The 15,795-nt window shown below is 48.7% G+C and overlaps 3 protein-coding genes across 10 annotated transcripts in view; 1 reads left to right on the forward strand and 2 right to left on the reverse strand.

The window, feature by feature from the left end:
- LOC119842466 (zinc finger protein 271-like) overlaps positions 1–15,795 on the forward strand; it is a 638,009-nt gene that overhangs the window by 287,882 nt on the left and 334,332 nt on the right. The gene's annotated exons all lie outside the window — the stretch shown is intronic.
- The window catches only part of LOC119843027 (zinc finger protein 850-like), a 765,636-nt gene that overhangs the window by 131,474 nt on the left and 618,367 nt on the right, over positions 1–15,795 (reverse strand). The gene's annotated exons all lie outside the window — the stretch shown is intronic.
- LOC119842517 (E3 ubiquitin-protein ligase TRIM39-like) lies at positions 1,325–11,529 on the reverse strand. 5 transcript variants are annotated; one of them, XM_038370781.2, is made up of 4 exons: positions 11,328–11,350; positions 10,582–10,773; positions 9,675–9,862; positions 1,325–2,462 (listed from the first exon to the last, which is right to left on the reverse strand). In XM_038370781.2, the coding sequence occupies exons 2-4, from the start codon at positions 10,707–10,709 to the stop codon at positions 1,936–1,938; spliced, it is 843 nt and encodes a 280-aa protein (XP_038226709.1). In that variant the 5' UTR covers positions 10,710–10,773; positions 11,328–11,350; the 3' UTR covers positions 1,325–1,935. The 5 variants fall into 5 exon arrangements, with proteins under 5 accessions (XP_038226709.1, XP_038226710.1, XP_043352976.1 ...); XM_038370782.2 differs by having other exon boundaries at positions 10,582–10,768; positions 11,328–11,347; XM_038370785.2 differs by having other exon boundaries at positions 1,327–2,462; positions 9,675–9,752; positions 11,328–11,529.

Consider the following 15,795-nt stretch of genomic DNA (forward strand, 5'->3'; position numbering starts at 1 on the left):
CCCACTGAATGTTAGTGAGGGGGCAACAGTCCCCTTACATCAGCACTCCTAGGGGCGCCAGCCTCCAGGAGTCAAGGTTCATCTTTAATTAAAGATCGTGTCATGTGATGAATCCCCCAGGAATACATCCATCCCAAGGTGGCCACCTTAGCAGAGACAGAACCAGTGAAGAGACTGAGGGCAGAAGTTTAGGGACTCATTACCGGCACGTTTCCCAGTGTGGACTTTTAAAGGGGTTAGGGTTCCCAGGTCAGTGTCCAGATTTCAGCTGGAACTCCTGGTCACAAAGTGACCCTTGCAGCTCCAGCCTTTAGTCGGTGGCACAGCAGGGCTAAGGCAGGCTCCCTGCCTGCGTTGGCTCCGTGTGGCTCCTGGGAGCAGCGGCATGTTACCCCTCTAGCTCCTACGTGCAGGGACAGCCAAGGGGCTCAGCATGCTGCCCTGCCCCAAGCGCCGGTTCTGCAGCTCCCATTGGCTGGGAACAGTGGCCCATGGGTGGTGCCTGTTGACTGGGTACCGTGCAAAGTCACCTGGCACACATCCGCCTGGGAGCTGGAACGGTGATATGCGTCTGCTTCCGGGAGTTGCTTGAGGTAAGCACCTCTGGGAGCCTGCACCCCTCACCACCTCCCACGCCCCATCCCCCTGCCCCAGCCCAGAGCCCCCTCCCACACTTCAAACCCCTCAGCCCCAGCCCAGAGCCACCTCTTCCACCCCAAATCTCTCATCCTCAGACCCACACCACGGTCCGCACTCCCAGCCGGAGCCTTCACCTCCTCCTGCAACTCAACCCCCTGTCCTGCCCAGTATGGTGCAAATGAGCGAGTGAGTTCAATCACTCTGGAAAGTCCTGCTCGGGGCGACTGGTCCCTGGAAAGATCTGCCATTGCAACCACATGCCATGTTTTCTCAAAAGCTCAAAATAGGAGAAGACAGGGACTACTTCTAGCCTCCATCAGCATCTATTATGAGTCTATGTAGTTTCTTAAAAACAGCTAGTGACCTACCCAGCATCGCTGCTCTCACCCTACACATACCGTCTCAATATGCCAGAAGTGTAATTACCCCATGACAGGTGGTTGCATCCTTGCCTCAGGTAAGAAAATTAGGGAGGAAGCCAATGTGTTAAAGGTCATGGCTTGTCTTAGTTTCTTTTCACCTATGGACATAGAACTGGAAGGGACCTTCTGGGTGACAGAGTTCAGTCTGTGCTATTGCAGAGAATCCCATATATAATCTTGTTCACAAACTTTTCACAATCCCTCCTTGAATAGGTTGGTTCCCCCGGCCCCCCCCCCACCCCATCCAATTCCAGTTGGGATGCTGTTCCAGAAGCTCACTCCTTTGATGGTTAGAATTGAAACCTCCTCCTTATTTCCAGCTTCAGTGTATTTATTGACAGTTTATACTCTATACCCCTAGAAGGAAAGACCTGCATTGCCATCTTATCTTTATCAGTTCCCTCTAGAACAAAAGAATGAATGTTTGTACTAAGCCAGAATTCTCATTTCTCCACGGTACAGGGAAGAATTGGACCAGCTTAGCTAGCTACAGGGGGACCAGGTGTATTTCTTTTCAATTGGAGATAGAGGTAGAGTAGGATAGGAAAGATAAAGAAGAGTCATAGTCACAGCAGATCACCTGCCTAGTCCTGATCACCCGCCTGAGTTCTAGAGGCATTGTGGCAGAGACGGCAATTAAGAAGGGGAAGGAGGAGGTAGCGGCTGCTTGGGTTTTATTAGGGAGCATTTCCCATCCATGAACAAGGGGCAGTATGGCAGGCAGAACAGAGGTGTTTACGAGAGATGCTGCATCATAGGCTAAAATCCAGACGCATTACCGTGTTCACACTTCAATCTCTGGTTGAGACAAAACACAATCCAATGTCCACTGATGTCCTTAGAAAGGGCAGCAGCCTCTAGACGGTGCCCTCAGTTATTGGAGAGTTGCAGGGGGATACAGTCTAAGGGAAGTCCCTACAGACCAGACCCAGAAGAATGGGTAGATCTTCCCCTTGAAGGAGGAGGTGAAGACATGGATGGGGGCCATGGTGTCTGCATCATAGAAGCACACAACCCCTCCTTCATAGTCCAAATACACTCTGATCTTGCTGGGGCTCTTGGGCGGGTCCAGTGGGCTCCAATCTGTGGTGACTTCCCGGTACTGGCCCACGGAGAGCTGGATGGCCCAGGTTCCTTGCTCAGGACTGAAATTGAACCATCCCTTCCTGCTGGCAGACTCCTTAGTGACACCCAGAGCCCAGCCCCCTGTGCCGGCCACCTCCATGTCCCAATAACGCATCCCTGATATGTAGCCATCAGAGCTCAGCAAGCAGGAGTAAATGTCAAATCTCTCCGGGTCATTGGCCAGAGCCAGCCTTGTGTTTGTGGCTGTCACACTTCTCCGGTCCTTGGAAAGGGTCAGACTGGGATGAGCTGTGTCTGGGTCCAGAATGACATCCTCTGTGGAGAGAGACAATGCAGCAGGTGAGATCCTAGGCTTACAGATAGAAGCAGCAAAGCCTATTTCAGTAGCTCAAACAAGAGCTCATCCATTCCCCTTTCCCAGGCTCTGGAAACTAACTACAGCAGGGAGGACTCTGGGCAGAGATTCTCATAGAACATAAAAACATTTACAATTAGGGCTGTTGATTACTCGCAGTTAACTAACGCGATTAACTAAAAAAAAATTAAATGTGATTAATCACAGCTTTAATCACACTGTTAAACAATAGAATACCAATTGAAATTTATTTAATATTTTGGGTGTTCTTTTATCTACATTTTCAATTATATTGATTACAATTACAGCACAGAATATAAAGTGTACAATGCTCACTTTATATTATTATTTATTACAAATATTTGCTCTGTAAAAATGATAAAAGAAATAGTATTTTCCAATTCACTTCATAAAAGTACGGTAGTGCAATCTCTTTATCATGAAAATGCAGCTTACAAATGAAGGTTTTTTGTTACATAACTGCACTCCAAAACAATGTAAAACTTTAGTGCCTATAAGTCCACTCAGTCCTACTGCTTGTTCAGCTAATCGCTAAGACAAACAAGTTTATTTACATTTGAGGGAAATAGTGTTGCCCACTTCTTATTTACAATGTCACCCGCAAGTGAGAATAGGTGTTCACATGGGACTGTTGCAGCCGGCGTTGCAAGGTATTTACATGCCAGATATGCACAATATTCGTATGCCCCTTCATGCTTCGGCCACCTTCCAGAGGACATGCTTCCATGCTGATGACACTCGTTAAAAAAATGCATTAATTAAATTTGTGACTGAACTCCATAGGGAAGAATTGTACATCTCCTGCTCTATGTCTTACTCACATGCTTTCATATATTTCATCTTACAGCAGTCTTGGATGGTGACTCGGATGTGCTGGACATGTTCATTTTAAGAATACTCATTGCAGATTTGACAAAACAAAGAAGGTACCAATGTGAGGTTTCTAAAGATAGGTACAGCACTCGATCTAAGGTTTAAAAATCTGAAGCGCCTTCCAAAAGCTGAGAGGGACGAGGTGTGGAACATTCTTTCAGAAGTTTCAGAGTAGCAGCCGTGTTAGTCTGTATTCGCAAAAAGAAAAGGAGTACTTGTGGCACCTTAGAGACTAACAAATTTATTAGAGCATAAGCTTTCGTGAGCTACAGCTCACTTCATCGGATGCATTTGGTGGAAAAAACAGAGGAGAGATTTATATGCACACACACACAGAGAACATGAAACAATGGGTTTATCATACACACTGTAAGGAGAGTGATCACTTAAGATAAGCCATCACCAACAGCAGGGGGGGGGGGGAAGGAGGAAAACCTTTCATGGTGACAAGCAGGTAGGCTAATTCCAGCAGTTAACAAGAATATCTGAGGAACAGTGGGGGGTGGGGTGGGAGGGAGAAATACCATGGGGAAATAGTTTTACTTTGTGTAATGACTCATCCATTCCCAGTCTCTATTCAAGCCTAAGTTAATTGTATCCAGTTTGCAAATTAATTCCAATTCAGCAGTCTCTCGGAGTCTGTTTTTGAAGCTTTTTTGTTGAAGTATAGCCACTCTTAGGTCTGTGATCGAGTGACCAGAGAGATTGAAGTGTTCTCCAACTGGTTTTTGAATGTTATAATTCTTGACGTCTGATTTGTGTCCATTCATTCTTTTACGTAGAGACTGTCCAGTTTGGCCAATGTACATGGCAGAGGGGCATTGCGGGCACATGATGGCATATATCACATTGGTAGATGCGCAGGTGAACGAGCCTCTGATAGTGTGGCTGATGTGATTAGGCCCTATGATGGTATCCCCTGAATAGATATGTGGACAGAGTTGGCAACGGGCTTTGTTGCAAGGATAGGTTCCTGGGTTAGTGGTTCTGTTGTGTGGTGTGTGGTTGCTGGTGAGTATTTGCTTCAGATTGGGGGGCTGTCTGTAAGCAAGGACTGGTCTGTCTCCCAAGATCTGAGAGAGCGATGGCTCGTCCTTCAGGATAGGTTGTAGATCCTTGATGATGCGTTGGAGAGGTTTTAGTTGGGGGCTGAAGGGGATGGCTAGTGGCGTTCTGTTGTTTTCTTTGTTGGGCCTGTCCTGTAGTAGGTGACTTCTGGGTACTCTTCTGGCTCTGTCAATCTGTTTCTTCACTTCAGCAGGTGGGTATTGTAGTTGTAGGAATGCATGATAGAGATCTTGTAGGTGTTTGTCTCTGTCTGAGGGGTTGGAGCAAATGCGGTTATATCGTAGCGCTTGGCTGTAGACAATGGATCGAGTGGTATGATCTGGATGAAAGCTAGAGGCATGTAGGTAGGAATAGCGGTCAGTAGGTTTCCGATATAGGGTGGTGTTTATGTGACCATCGCTTATTAGCACGTAGTGTCCAGGAAGTGGATCTCTTGTGTGGACTGGTCCAGGCTGAGGTTGATGGTGGGATGGAAATTGTTGAAATCATGGTGGAATTCCTCAAGAGCTTCTTTTCCATGGGTCCAGATGATGAAGATGTCATCAATGTAGCGCAAGTAGAGTAGGGGCATTAGGGGACGAGAGCTGAGGAAGCGTTGTTCTAAGTCAGCCATAAAAATGTTGGCATACTGTGGGGCCATGCGGGTACCCATCGCAGTGCCGCTGATTTGAAGGTATACATTGTCACCAAATGTGAAATAGTTATGGGTCAGGACAAAGTCACAAAGTTCTGCCACCAGGTTAGCCGTGACAGTATCGGGGATACTGTTCCTGACGGCTTGTAGTCCATCTTTGTGTGGAATGTTGGTGTAGAGGGCTTCTACATCCATAGTGGCTAGGATGGTGTTTTTAGGAAGATCACCAATGGACTGTAGTTTCCTCAGGAAATCGGTGGTGTCTCGAAGATAGCTGGGAGTGCTGGTAACGAAGGGCCTGAGGAGGGAGTCTACATAGCCAGACAATCCTGCTGTCAGGGTGCCAATGCCTGAGATGATGGGGCGTCCAGGATTTCCAGGTTTATGGATCTTGGGTAGCAGATAGAATACCCCAGGTCGGGGCTCCAGGGGTGTGTCTGTGCGGATTTGTTCTTGTGCTTTTTCAGGGAGTTTCTTGAGCAAATGCTGTAGTTTCTTTTGGTAACTCTCAGTGGGATCAGAGGGTAATGGCTTGTAGAAAGTGGTGTTGGAGAGCTGCCTAGTAGCCTCTTGTTCATACTCCGACCTATTCATGATGACGACAGCACCTCCTTTGTCAGCCTTTTTGATTATGATGTCAGAGTTGTTTCTGAGGCTGTGGATGGCACTGTGTTCTGCATGGCTGAGGTTATGGGGTAAGCGATGCTGCTTTTCCACAATTTCAGCTCGTGCACGTCGGCGGAAGCAGTCTATGTAGAAATCCAGGCTGCTGTTTCGACCTTCAGGAGGAGTCCACCCAGAATCCTTCTTTTTGTAGTGTTGGCAGGAAGGTCTCTGTGGGTTAATATGTTGGTCAGAGGTGTGTTGGAAATATTCCTTGAGTCTGAGACGTCGAAAATAGGATTCTAGGTCACCACAGAACTGTATCATGTTCGTGGGGGTGGAGGGGCAAAAGGAGAGGCCCCGAGATAGGACAGATTCTTCCGCTGGGCTCAGAGTATAGTTGGATAGATTAACAATATTGCTGGGTGGGTTACGGGAACCATTGTTGTGGCCCCTTGTGGCATATAGTAGTTTAGATAGCTTAGTGTCCTTTTTCTTTTGTAGAGAATCAAAGTGTGTTTTGTAAATGGCTTGTCTAGTTTTTGTAAAGTCCAGCCACGAGGAAGTTTGTGTGGAAGGTTGGTTCTTTATGAGAGTATCCAGTTTTGAGAGCTCATTCTTAATCTTTCCCTGTTTGCTGTAGAGGATGTTGATCAGGTGGTTCCGCAGTTTCCTTGAGAGTGTGTGGCACAAGCTGTCAGCATAGTCTGTGTGGTATGTAGATTGTAATGGATTTTTTACCTTCAGTCCTTTCGGTATGATGTCCATCTGTTTGCATTTGGAGAGGAAGATGATGTCTGTCTGTATCTGTGCGAGTTTTTTCATGAAGTTGACAGATTTCCACTCTATACGGCTAAATTCAGTGCCTTGCATAATCACAGGTTTCAGAGTAGCAGCCGTGTTAGTCTGTATTCGCAAAAAGAAAAGGAGTACTTGTGGCACCTTAGAGACTAACAAATTTATTAGAGCATAAGCTTTCGTGAGCTACAGCTCACTTCATCGGATGCATTTGTCAGGAACAGTATCCCCGATACTGTCACGGCTAACCTGGTGGCAGAACTTTGTGACTTTGTCCTGACCCATAACTATTTCACATTTGGTGACAATGTATACCTTCAAATCAGCGGCACTGCGATGGGTACCCGCATGGCCCCACAGTATGCCAACATTTTTATGGCTGACTTAGAACAACGCTTCCTCAGCTCTCGTCCCCTAATGCCCCTACTCTACTTGCGCTACATTGATGACATCTTCATCATCTGGACCCATGGAAAAGAAGCTCTTGAGGAATTCCACCATGATTTCAACAATTTCCATCCCACCATCAACCTCAGCCTGGACCAGTCCACACAAGAGATCCACTTCCTGGACACTACGTGCTAATAAGCGATGGTCACATAAACACCACCCTATATCGGAAACCTACTGACCGCTATTCCTACCTACATGCCTCTAGCTTTCATCCAGATCATACCACTCGATCCATTGTCTACAGCCAAGCGCTACGATATAACCGCATTTGCTCCAACCCCTCAGACAGAGACAAACACCTACAAGATCTCTATCATGCATTCCTACAACTACAATACCCACCTGCTGAAGTGAAGAAACAGATTGACAGAGCCAGAAGAGTACCCAGAAGTCACCTACTACAGGACAGGCCCAACAAAGAAAACAACAGAACGCCACTAGCCATCACCTTCAGCCCCCAACTAAAACCTCTCCAACGCATCATCAAGGATCTACAACCTATCCTGAAGGACGAGCCATCGCTCTCTCAGATCTTGGGAGACAGACCAGTCCTTGCTTACAGACAGCCCCCCAATCTGAAGCAAATACTCACCAGCAACCACACACCACACAACAGAACCACTAACCCAGGAACCTATCCTTGCAACAAAGCCCGTTGCCAACTCTGTCCACATATCTATTCAGGGGACACCATCATAGGGCCTAATCACATCAGCCACACTATCAGAGGCTCGTTCACCTGCGCATCTACCAATGTGATATATGCCATCATGTGCCAGCAATGCCCCTCTGCCATGTACATTGGCCAAACTGGACAGTCTCTACGTAAAAGAATGAATGGACACAAATCAGACGTCAAGAATTATAACATTCAAAAACCAGTTGGAGAACACTTCAATCTCTCTGGTCACTCGATCACAGACCTAAGAGTGGCTATACTTCAACAAAAAAGCTTCAAAAACAGACTCCAACGAGAGACTGCTGAATTGGAATTAATTTGCAAACTGGATACAATTAACTTAGGCTTGAATAGAGACTGGGAATGGATGAGTCATTACACAAAGTAAAACTATTTCCCCATGGTATTTCTCCCCCCCCACCCCACCCCCCACTGTTCCTCAGGTATTCTTGTTAACTGCTGGAATTAGCCTACCTGCTTGTCACCATGAAAGGTTTTCCTCCTTCCCCCCCCCCTGCTGTTGGTGATGGCTTATCTTAAGTGATCACTCTCCTTACAGTGTGTATGATAAACCCATTGTTTCATGTTCTCTGTGTGTGTGTATATAAATCTCTCCTCTGTTTTTTCCACCAAATGCATCCGATGAAGTGAGCTGTAGCTCACGAAAGCTTATGCTCTAATAAATTTGTTAGTCTCTAAGGTGCCACAAGTACTCCTATTCTTTCAGAAGTTTTAAAAGAGCAACACTCCGATGCGGAAACTACAGAACCCAAACCACCAAAAAAGAAAATCAGCCTGCTGCTGGTGGCATCTGACTCAATTGATGAAAATGAACATGTGTTGGTCCACCCTGCTTTGGATTGTTATCAGGCAGAACCTGTCATCAGCATGGACACATGTCCCCTGGAATGGTGGTTGAAGCATGAAGGGACATACGAATCTTTAGCACATCCGGCATGTAAATATCTTGCATAATTGGCTACAACAGTGCCATGTGAATGACTGTTCTCACTTTCAGGTGACATTATAAACAAGAAGCGGGCAGCATTATCTCCTGAATACATAAACAAACTTGTATGTCTCAGCGATTGGCTGAACAACAAGAAGGACCGAGTGGACTTTAAGCTCTAGTTTTCCATTGTTTTGGTTTTGAATGCAGTTTTTTTCGACATAAATTCTACATTTGTAAGTTCAACTTTCATAATAAGGAGATTGCACTACAGTACTGGTATTAGGTGAATTGAAAAATACAATTTATTTTGTTTTTACAGTACAAATATTTGTAATCAAAATATATATACAGTGAGCACTGTACATTTGTATTCTGTGTTGTAATTGAAATTAATATTTGAAAATGTAGAAAATATACACAAATATTTAAATAAATGGTATTCTATTATTGTTTAACAGCATGATTGATTGCACGATTAATCACAATTAATTTTTTTAATGGCTTGACAACCCTATTTATAATCAGAGACTTGGGAAAGGACAGGTATCCTCAAGACCCAGATTGTGAGAGGTGGGAAGGGGCAGCTATACTATGTAATGGGCTTGAGGGCCAGCAGAGGGGAGGGTGGGGAAGGGCAGATATACTGTGTAATGAGCACAGAGTAGCAGAGGGTAGGGTGGGATGGGGTGGGGAAGGGGAAGGGGCGGCTATACAGTATCATGGGCACAGGGCAGCAGAGGATAGGGTGGGAGTGGGGTGCAGTGGGGAAGGGTGGCTATACTGTGTAATGGGCACAGGGTAGCAGAGGGTCAGGTGAGGTGGGGAAGGGGAAGGGGCAGCTATACAGTATCATGGGCTCAGGGCAGCAGAGGGTAGGGTAGGTGTGGGGAAGGGGAAGGGGAAGGGGCGGCTATACAGTATCATGGGCACAGGGTAGCAGAGGGGAGTGGGAATTGTCAGTCTCCCTGCAGAGGATGGGAGAATGGGGTATCTCGATGGTGTGGCTAGCTGGTGCGTAGGGCCCTGTGAAGGTGCACCAGGGCGTACAGGGGTCTGTTTCTTTGATACCCTGGAAACCATGCAGTAGTTACCTTTTTCTCTGTAGACCTTCATCTTGGGATAACCCCGCAAGGAAGTAGAGCCCAGGAGGACAGCTAGGATGTGGGCAGCTAAAGGGAGATATGGGATCTGCAGTGACCAACCAGCCTCCGGCTCAGGAGCTAAAGCAGCTGTCCAGAGTGGATCCTTGGAGGAGAATCTCTGCTGCTGGGGAATGAACCTGCCAGACACAACTTCCAGTCTCTGTGCCTCCATCCCAAAGGGACTGTCCTTTCTATGGTACTTGATATCTTTGAGCCACCCCACCCCCAATGCCAGATTATCCCACCTCCCTTAGCCAACATTAAATTATCCGCACAACGCCCCCTATAAGAGCATGGGACCACTACACCCATTTTATGGAGGAAAAACTGAGGCATAGACAGACTAACTGTGATCACACAGGAGACCTGACCCCAGCTCTCCCTGCTTTAATCTACTTGACCCCACTCCCTTCCACAAACCAGGGATGGACCCCAGGAGTCCTGACTCCCAGCCCCCCTGCTCTGACCCACTCGACTCCCTCCCCTTCCAGAGATAGATCCCAGGAGTCCTGGATCCCAGGCCCGCACTAGACCTCACTACTCCCCTCTCCAAACCAGGGATGGACCCCAGGAGTCCTGCTTCCCAGCCTAGTGCCCTATCCCCTGACCCTCCCGGTCCACCCATACAAATTGCCCATTATGAGGGACTCGCCTCATTCCTTCCTACCTGCTCAGGCCCAGCTGCCCCCTTACCCCTCCTGGCCCATACAGATACTTTGGGGGCTGCTTATCCAATCCCCATGTGTTTCCAGCCCCTGAAGCGCCTGCCGAGATGAGGCTGGGTGCCCAGCCTTGCCCTCAGCAGTGCTGGGCAGTTGGAATTTGGTTCGGGGCTGGGGGCCAGGCAATCTCTCACCCTGCTGGGTTCAGTCCTCTTCCCTTTGAGGGGGCTGCCAGCAGCCTGGAAAACAACTCAAAGTGCAACGACAAGAAGGGCAGACTTTTGTCCCAGTCACAGGTCACCTCTAATCGTGCTCGAGACATGGCAATCCTGGGTGCAGGAGACAGCTAATCTCCTGCGCTGAGATAGCTGCGGCTTGTGCCTATGCTTGTGGAGGAAGCAGAAACAGACAGGACGCCTGAGTTCTCTCCCCAGCCCTGGGAGGGGAGTGAGGGCTGGTGGGTTAGAGCAAGGGGGGCTGGGAGCCAGGACTCCTGGGTTCTCTCCCCTGCCCTGGGAGGAGAGTGGGGGCTGGTGGGTTAGAGGAAGGGGAGCTGGGAGCCAGGACTGGGTTCTCTCCCCTGCCCTGGGAGGGGAGTGGGGGCTGGTGGGTTAGAGCAAGGGGGGCTGGGAGCCAGGACTCCTGGGTTCTCTCCCCAGCCCTGGGAGGGGAGTGGGGGCTGGTGGGTTAGAGCAAGGGGGGCTGGGAGCCAGGACTCCTGGGTTCTCTCCCTGGCTCCATGGGCAGGCATATATCTGAGGCAAAGGAAGGCATTGCTTTCCCACACAGGTGCTGCAGCCGGGGCGGGGCGGGGGGGGGGGTGTTTTAGGGCACACAGGTCACGTGCCACTGCCCCCCCCATACACAGAGCCACCCTGCTGCCTGGGACTCCACAGACTCTGCAGCTGAATGCAGCCCCCTGGGTCCTAGAACCAGTCACCTCTGTGTGCTGGGAGCCTTCCTGTTTCCTGTGGGGCTGGGTAGGGGGGTGGGAGAAATGAGGGAAGGATCGTGGGGGTGGAGGGTAGAGGCAGTGGGGAAGGAAGTGGGTGGAATAGAGTGGGGAGGGGAAGGCAGGAGTGAGGGGCGGGGGATGGAGAAGGAAAGGGGGTGGGGAATAGGAGCCCAGCATGTGGCATCCCTCAGTAGCAGCTGGACCTCCCCCATTAAGCAGGCCCATCGAACCCTCCCCCTGAGAAGCCCCAGCCTCCTGCACCTGGATCCCTCCAACGAGCCTCCCACCCCCAGACCCTCACCCCACTGAGCTCCAACAACCTGCACCTGGACCCCAAGTCCCATCTCTCATAACCAGACCCGCCCCCGCCCCTGCTGAGCCCAACCACCATCACCTGGATCCCCACAGAATCCCATGGCCTCTGCACCCAGAACCCGGCAATGAGCCCCTGTGCATCCAGATTCCCCCACTGAGCTGCCCACACCCAGATTGCCCCACACAGAAACCTCTCACCCCACACTTGGATCCCTGCACACTTGGATCCTGCTGGGCTGCGCCCACCCTCACCTGGTGCATCTGGCACAGGGGGGTAGGGCTCTGGGTTGTTTCTGGGGCAGGCCTAGCCCTTGCACTGTGTCAGGGTCCGGTGCAGCCTCACTACTGAGTCACTGTACTGAAGGAGGTGGAGGCTTCAAGTTGATTGCCCACCTCAATGCAGCTGGTGGCCTGTGCTCCCCACTGCTAGAAATGTGAAAAGCTGGGGTTTTATTAATGCCCCTCCTTACCGTCACAGACTTCCAATGTGACGTTGGACCCGTCATTTAAGGCTTGATCTCAAGGATAGTCTTTCCATTGATTTAAAAAGGCAGCAGATAGGGGATTTAATAAGCCTGTGCCTCAATTTCTCTATCTGAAAAACAGGGATAATAAGAACACAAGCCTGCCTCATAGGAGTTTGTGTAAATTCCTTAGTTTTGGTTAGGTGCTTTGAGGTCCTCAGATGGGAAGTGCTTAGAAGTGCAATTTTTCAAAGTGTTTTTTACAATTCCCAAACCTTTATGTTTTGTTCATGCAGTAGGCTCTCCTCCTGGATCACAGGAGAATTTCAATTTGGGACTTTATGGGACGTAGGGTGACCAGATATCCCAATTTTATAGGGACAGTCCCAATTTTGGGGTCTTTTTCTTATATAGGCTCTTATACTCCTATCATAAATATAAAGGGAAGGGTAAACACCTTTAAAATCCCTCCTGGCCAGAGGAAAAACCCTTTCACCTGTAAAAGGTTAAGAAGCTAGGATAATCTCGCTGGCACCTGACCAAAATGACCAATGAGGAGACAAGATATTTTCAAAGCTGGAGGGGGGGAGAAACAAAGGCTCTCTCTGTCTGTGTGATGCTTTTGCTGGGAATAGAAAAGGAATGGAGTCTTAGAACTTAGTAAGTATCTAGATAGATATCCATTCGAATCTGTTTTGTTTAAATTGCTGATCAAATAGCTGTGCTGACTGGAATGGATATTCCTGTTTTTGTGTCTTTTTGTAATTTAAGGTTTTACCTAGAGGGATTCTCTGTGTTTTGAATCTGATTACCCTGTAAGGTATTTACTATCCTGATTTTACAGAGGTGATTCTTTTACTTCAATTAGAATTCTTCTTTTAAGAACCTGATTGCTTTTTCATTGTTCTTAAGATCCAAGGGTTTGGGTCTGTGCTCACCTATGCAAATTGGTGAGGATTTTTATCAAGCCTTCCCCAGGAAAGGGGGTGTAGGGTTTGGGGAGGATTTTGGGGGGAAAGGTGTTTCTAAGTGGGCTCTTTCCCGGTTATATATCTGTTAGACACTTGGTGGTGGCAGCAATAAAGTCCAAGGGCAAAAGGTAAAATAGTTTGTACCTTGGGGAAGTTTTAACCTAAGCTGGTAAAAATAAGCTTAGGGGGTTTTCATGCAGGTCCCCACATGTGTACCCTAGAGTTCAGAGTGGGGAAGGAACCTTGACAACCCCCCATCCCCCGTCCTGATTTTTCACACTTGCTGTCTGGTCACGCTAATGGGATGACACCTCCTCCCACTGTGTGATGCTGGAGCAGCTTGCTGGAAGCGGAGAAGCAGGGCCCGACCAGGCCTGCTCCCATCCTAACTTTCAAAGTAGGAGGCGGGAGGGCTAGGCAAAGATGCAGGCAGGCCAGCTAGCCCAGTCAGTGTGCTGCTGGGAGGGCTGGATCACTTGTGGCACCAGGCACCCTATGCTGTCCTGTCCTCTGGGTCAGTGCTAGCTAAGTGGGACTGGGTGGCTGAGGCTGAGCAATGGATCCCCCTGGGCCAGAGCCCTTAGGAGCATTCCCACGGATAAGCAATGGGCTGGGGGAGCATGGGGGGAGAGCTTGAGTGGGAGGAGCCTGGGGGGGGAGAAGGGTGAGGAGGGAAGGAAGGGGGCAGAGGGAGGAGGGAAGAGGTATTGGTAGGATAGGACTCCTCTCTTTTCAGAGGATAGGAGATTACATTTGCCTGGTGGCCATGAGAATGGGGTTGGGGATTTGGTTCCTTCACCCCTCAGGATATAGTGTCTGCCAGTCTGGTGCATAGAGCTGGCACCACCATGCTGTCTCCGTGGGACTTTTTGCCTCCTTGGTTCTGTGAGCTGAGCGGGTGTCATTGTTAAAGTAGCAGCCAGCCTTTATTTTACTGCCAGGAGCCATGTCCCTGGGCAGTTCTTATTCATTGCCTGAGGTGCTTACTGCTGGTGAACCAGTAAACACAGGAAGTGCTCCAGCTTAGTTTGTGTGAAGTGAAAATGAGGTGGCAGCTTTTGCCATCTGATTCCAGCTGTTTTTTCCTGTCAGGGGGCAAATGCCAGCTCAGGGTGAGGCCCAGCAACTTGTTTTATTGTGTGAAGAAAGGCAGAGCTTTCTCAACTAGCTTTCACTGCTGCTTGCCATTATATGTTCCCCAGGATCAATGAGAGGGGGTCGGGGCACTTGCTGGCTGCCTGCATGTCAGCTATCAGCATATTAAAAACAACCTGTGACTGACATTTTTTATTCCCAAGATTAGTGTTTTTAATTAGGTACCTGCTGCATGTCTAGTCTTCACACACACCATGAATGAAGAATATGCTCCATTTTGTTTAGAAAGAAATTGCAGAAAAGTGGAGATTTTTTTTTTTCCAAATATCATTTGCTTGGGTTCAGGGATTTGGCTGGAAGGGGAAAAGCACGTGGTGGCGGGGAGGGGGAGGGAATGGTGGGGAGGGGGTGGAGCCTCAGCAAAGCAAGGGGCACGGCCTGGGGCAGAGCAGTGGTGGAGTATGGGTGGGGCCAAAGGCAGAAGAGGAGGGCTGGGAATTACTGCCTCCTTCCCAAGTGGAAGCCTCACTCACTGCCCATGCCTGGTTCTGGGAGGGGAGTCTAGTGGATTAGAGCAAGGGGGGCTGGGAGCCAGGACTCCTGGGTTCTCTCCCTGGCTCTGGGAGGGGAGTGGGGTCTGGTTCATTAGAGCAATGGGGGCTGGGTTTTGGTGATGGATGGAGCTCTCAATGCTTATCTGGTTCCCATTACTGTCATGTCTGAACATCTCACACTTTGAGCATTGATGAGTTCACCCCCATGGCCCCCTCTGAGGCAGGAAGCAGTGATTATCCCCAAGGTACATATAGCATGGAGGCTTCAGGTGACATGGGCAGTTTTTGGAAAAGAATCACTATGCTGCAAAATAGCCTCGTGGGGCCAGCGGAAGCTACGTTGTATAACCAGCCCAGTGACTCCAATGAGGCTACTCCAGATTTCCACCAGGCTGAGGGAGTGGAGAATCTGGTCGGTATGTGTATTACTGTATTACCTTGAACCATCCAGTCACTTTGTCCGTGGCAACAAATAGTATATTTTTACAGAGCAGAAATTACTGGGCCAGACAATCAATTGGTATAAACTGGCATTAATTCCAGTGAAGCAACATTGATTGACCCCAGCTGGGATCTGGCCCCATTGACTCCAATGGAGCCACGGCCCATTGACCCCAGCTGGGATCTGCCCCATTGATTCCAATGGAGCTACAGCCCATTGACCCCAGTTGGGATCTGATCTGGGTCACCGTGTGTCTGTGCAACACCCAGCGTGACGGGCCCTGATCTCAGTCACCGTGTATCTGTGCAGCTTAACTACCCTAAATATTTGAAAGGTTTTCCTGATAACTAACCTAGGGTTACAGAGTAGCAGCCGTGTTCGTCTGTATCCACAAAAAGAAAAGGAGTACTTGTGGCACCTTAGAGACTAACAAATTTATTTGAGCATGAGCTTTCGTGAGCTACAGCTTACTTCATCGGACGCATTCAGTGGAAAATACAGTGGGAAGATTTATGTGTACACACAGAGAACATGAAACAATGGGTTTTATCATCACTCTCCTTACAGTGTGTATGATAAAACCCATTGTTTCATGTTCTCTGTGTGTGTATA

Source organism: Dermochelys coriacea, chromosome 14 (genome assembly GCF_009764565.3).
Source record: "Dermochelys coriacea isolate rDerCor1 chromosome 14, rDerCor1.pri.v4, whole genome shotgun sequence".
In the NCBI taxonomy this organism is placed as follows: domain Eukaryota; kingdom Metazoa; phylum Chordata; order Testudines; family Dermochelyidae; genus Dermochelys; species Dermochelys coriacea.

What these genes read in the sequence shown, in the direction of transcription:
- LOC119842517 (XM_038370781.2), bottom strand. Translation starts at nt 10,709, where the DNA reads ATGTCTCGAGCACGATTAGAGGTGACCTGTGACTGGGACAAAAGTCTG. An exon ending in AGAGGACTGAACCCAGCAGG is followed by an intron (nt 9,863 to 10,581) that starts GTGAGAGATTGC and finishes TGTGTCTGGCAG; the next exon opens with GTTCATTCCCCAGCAGCAGA. An exon ending in GAAGGTCTACAGAGAAAAAG is followed by an intron (nt 2,463 to 9,674) that starts GTAACTACTGCA and finishes CTCTCTCCACAG; the next exon opens with AGGATGTCATTCTGGACCCA.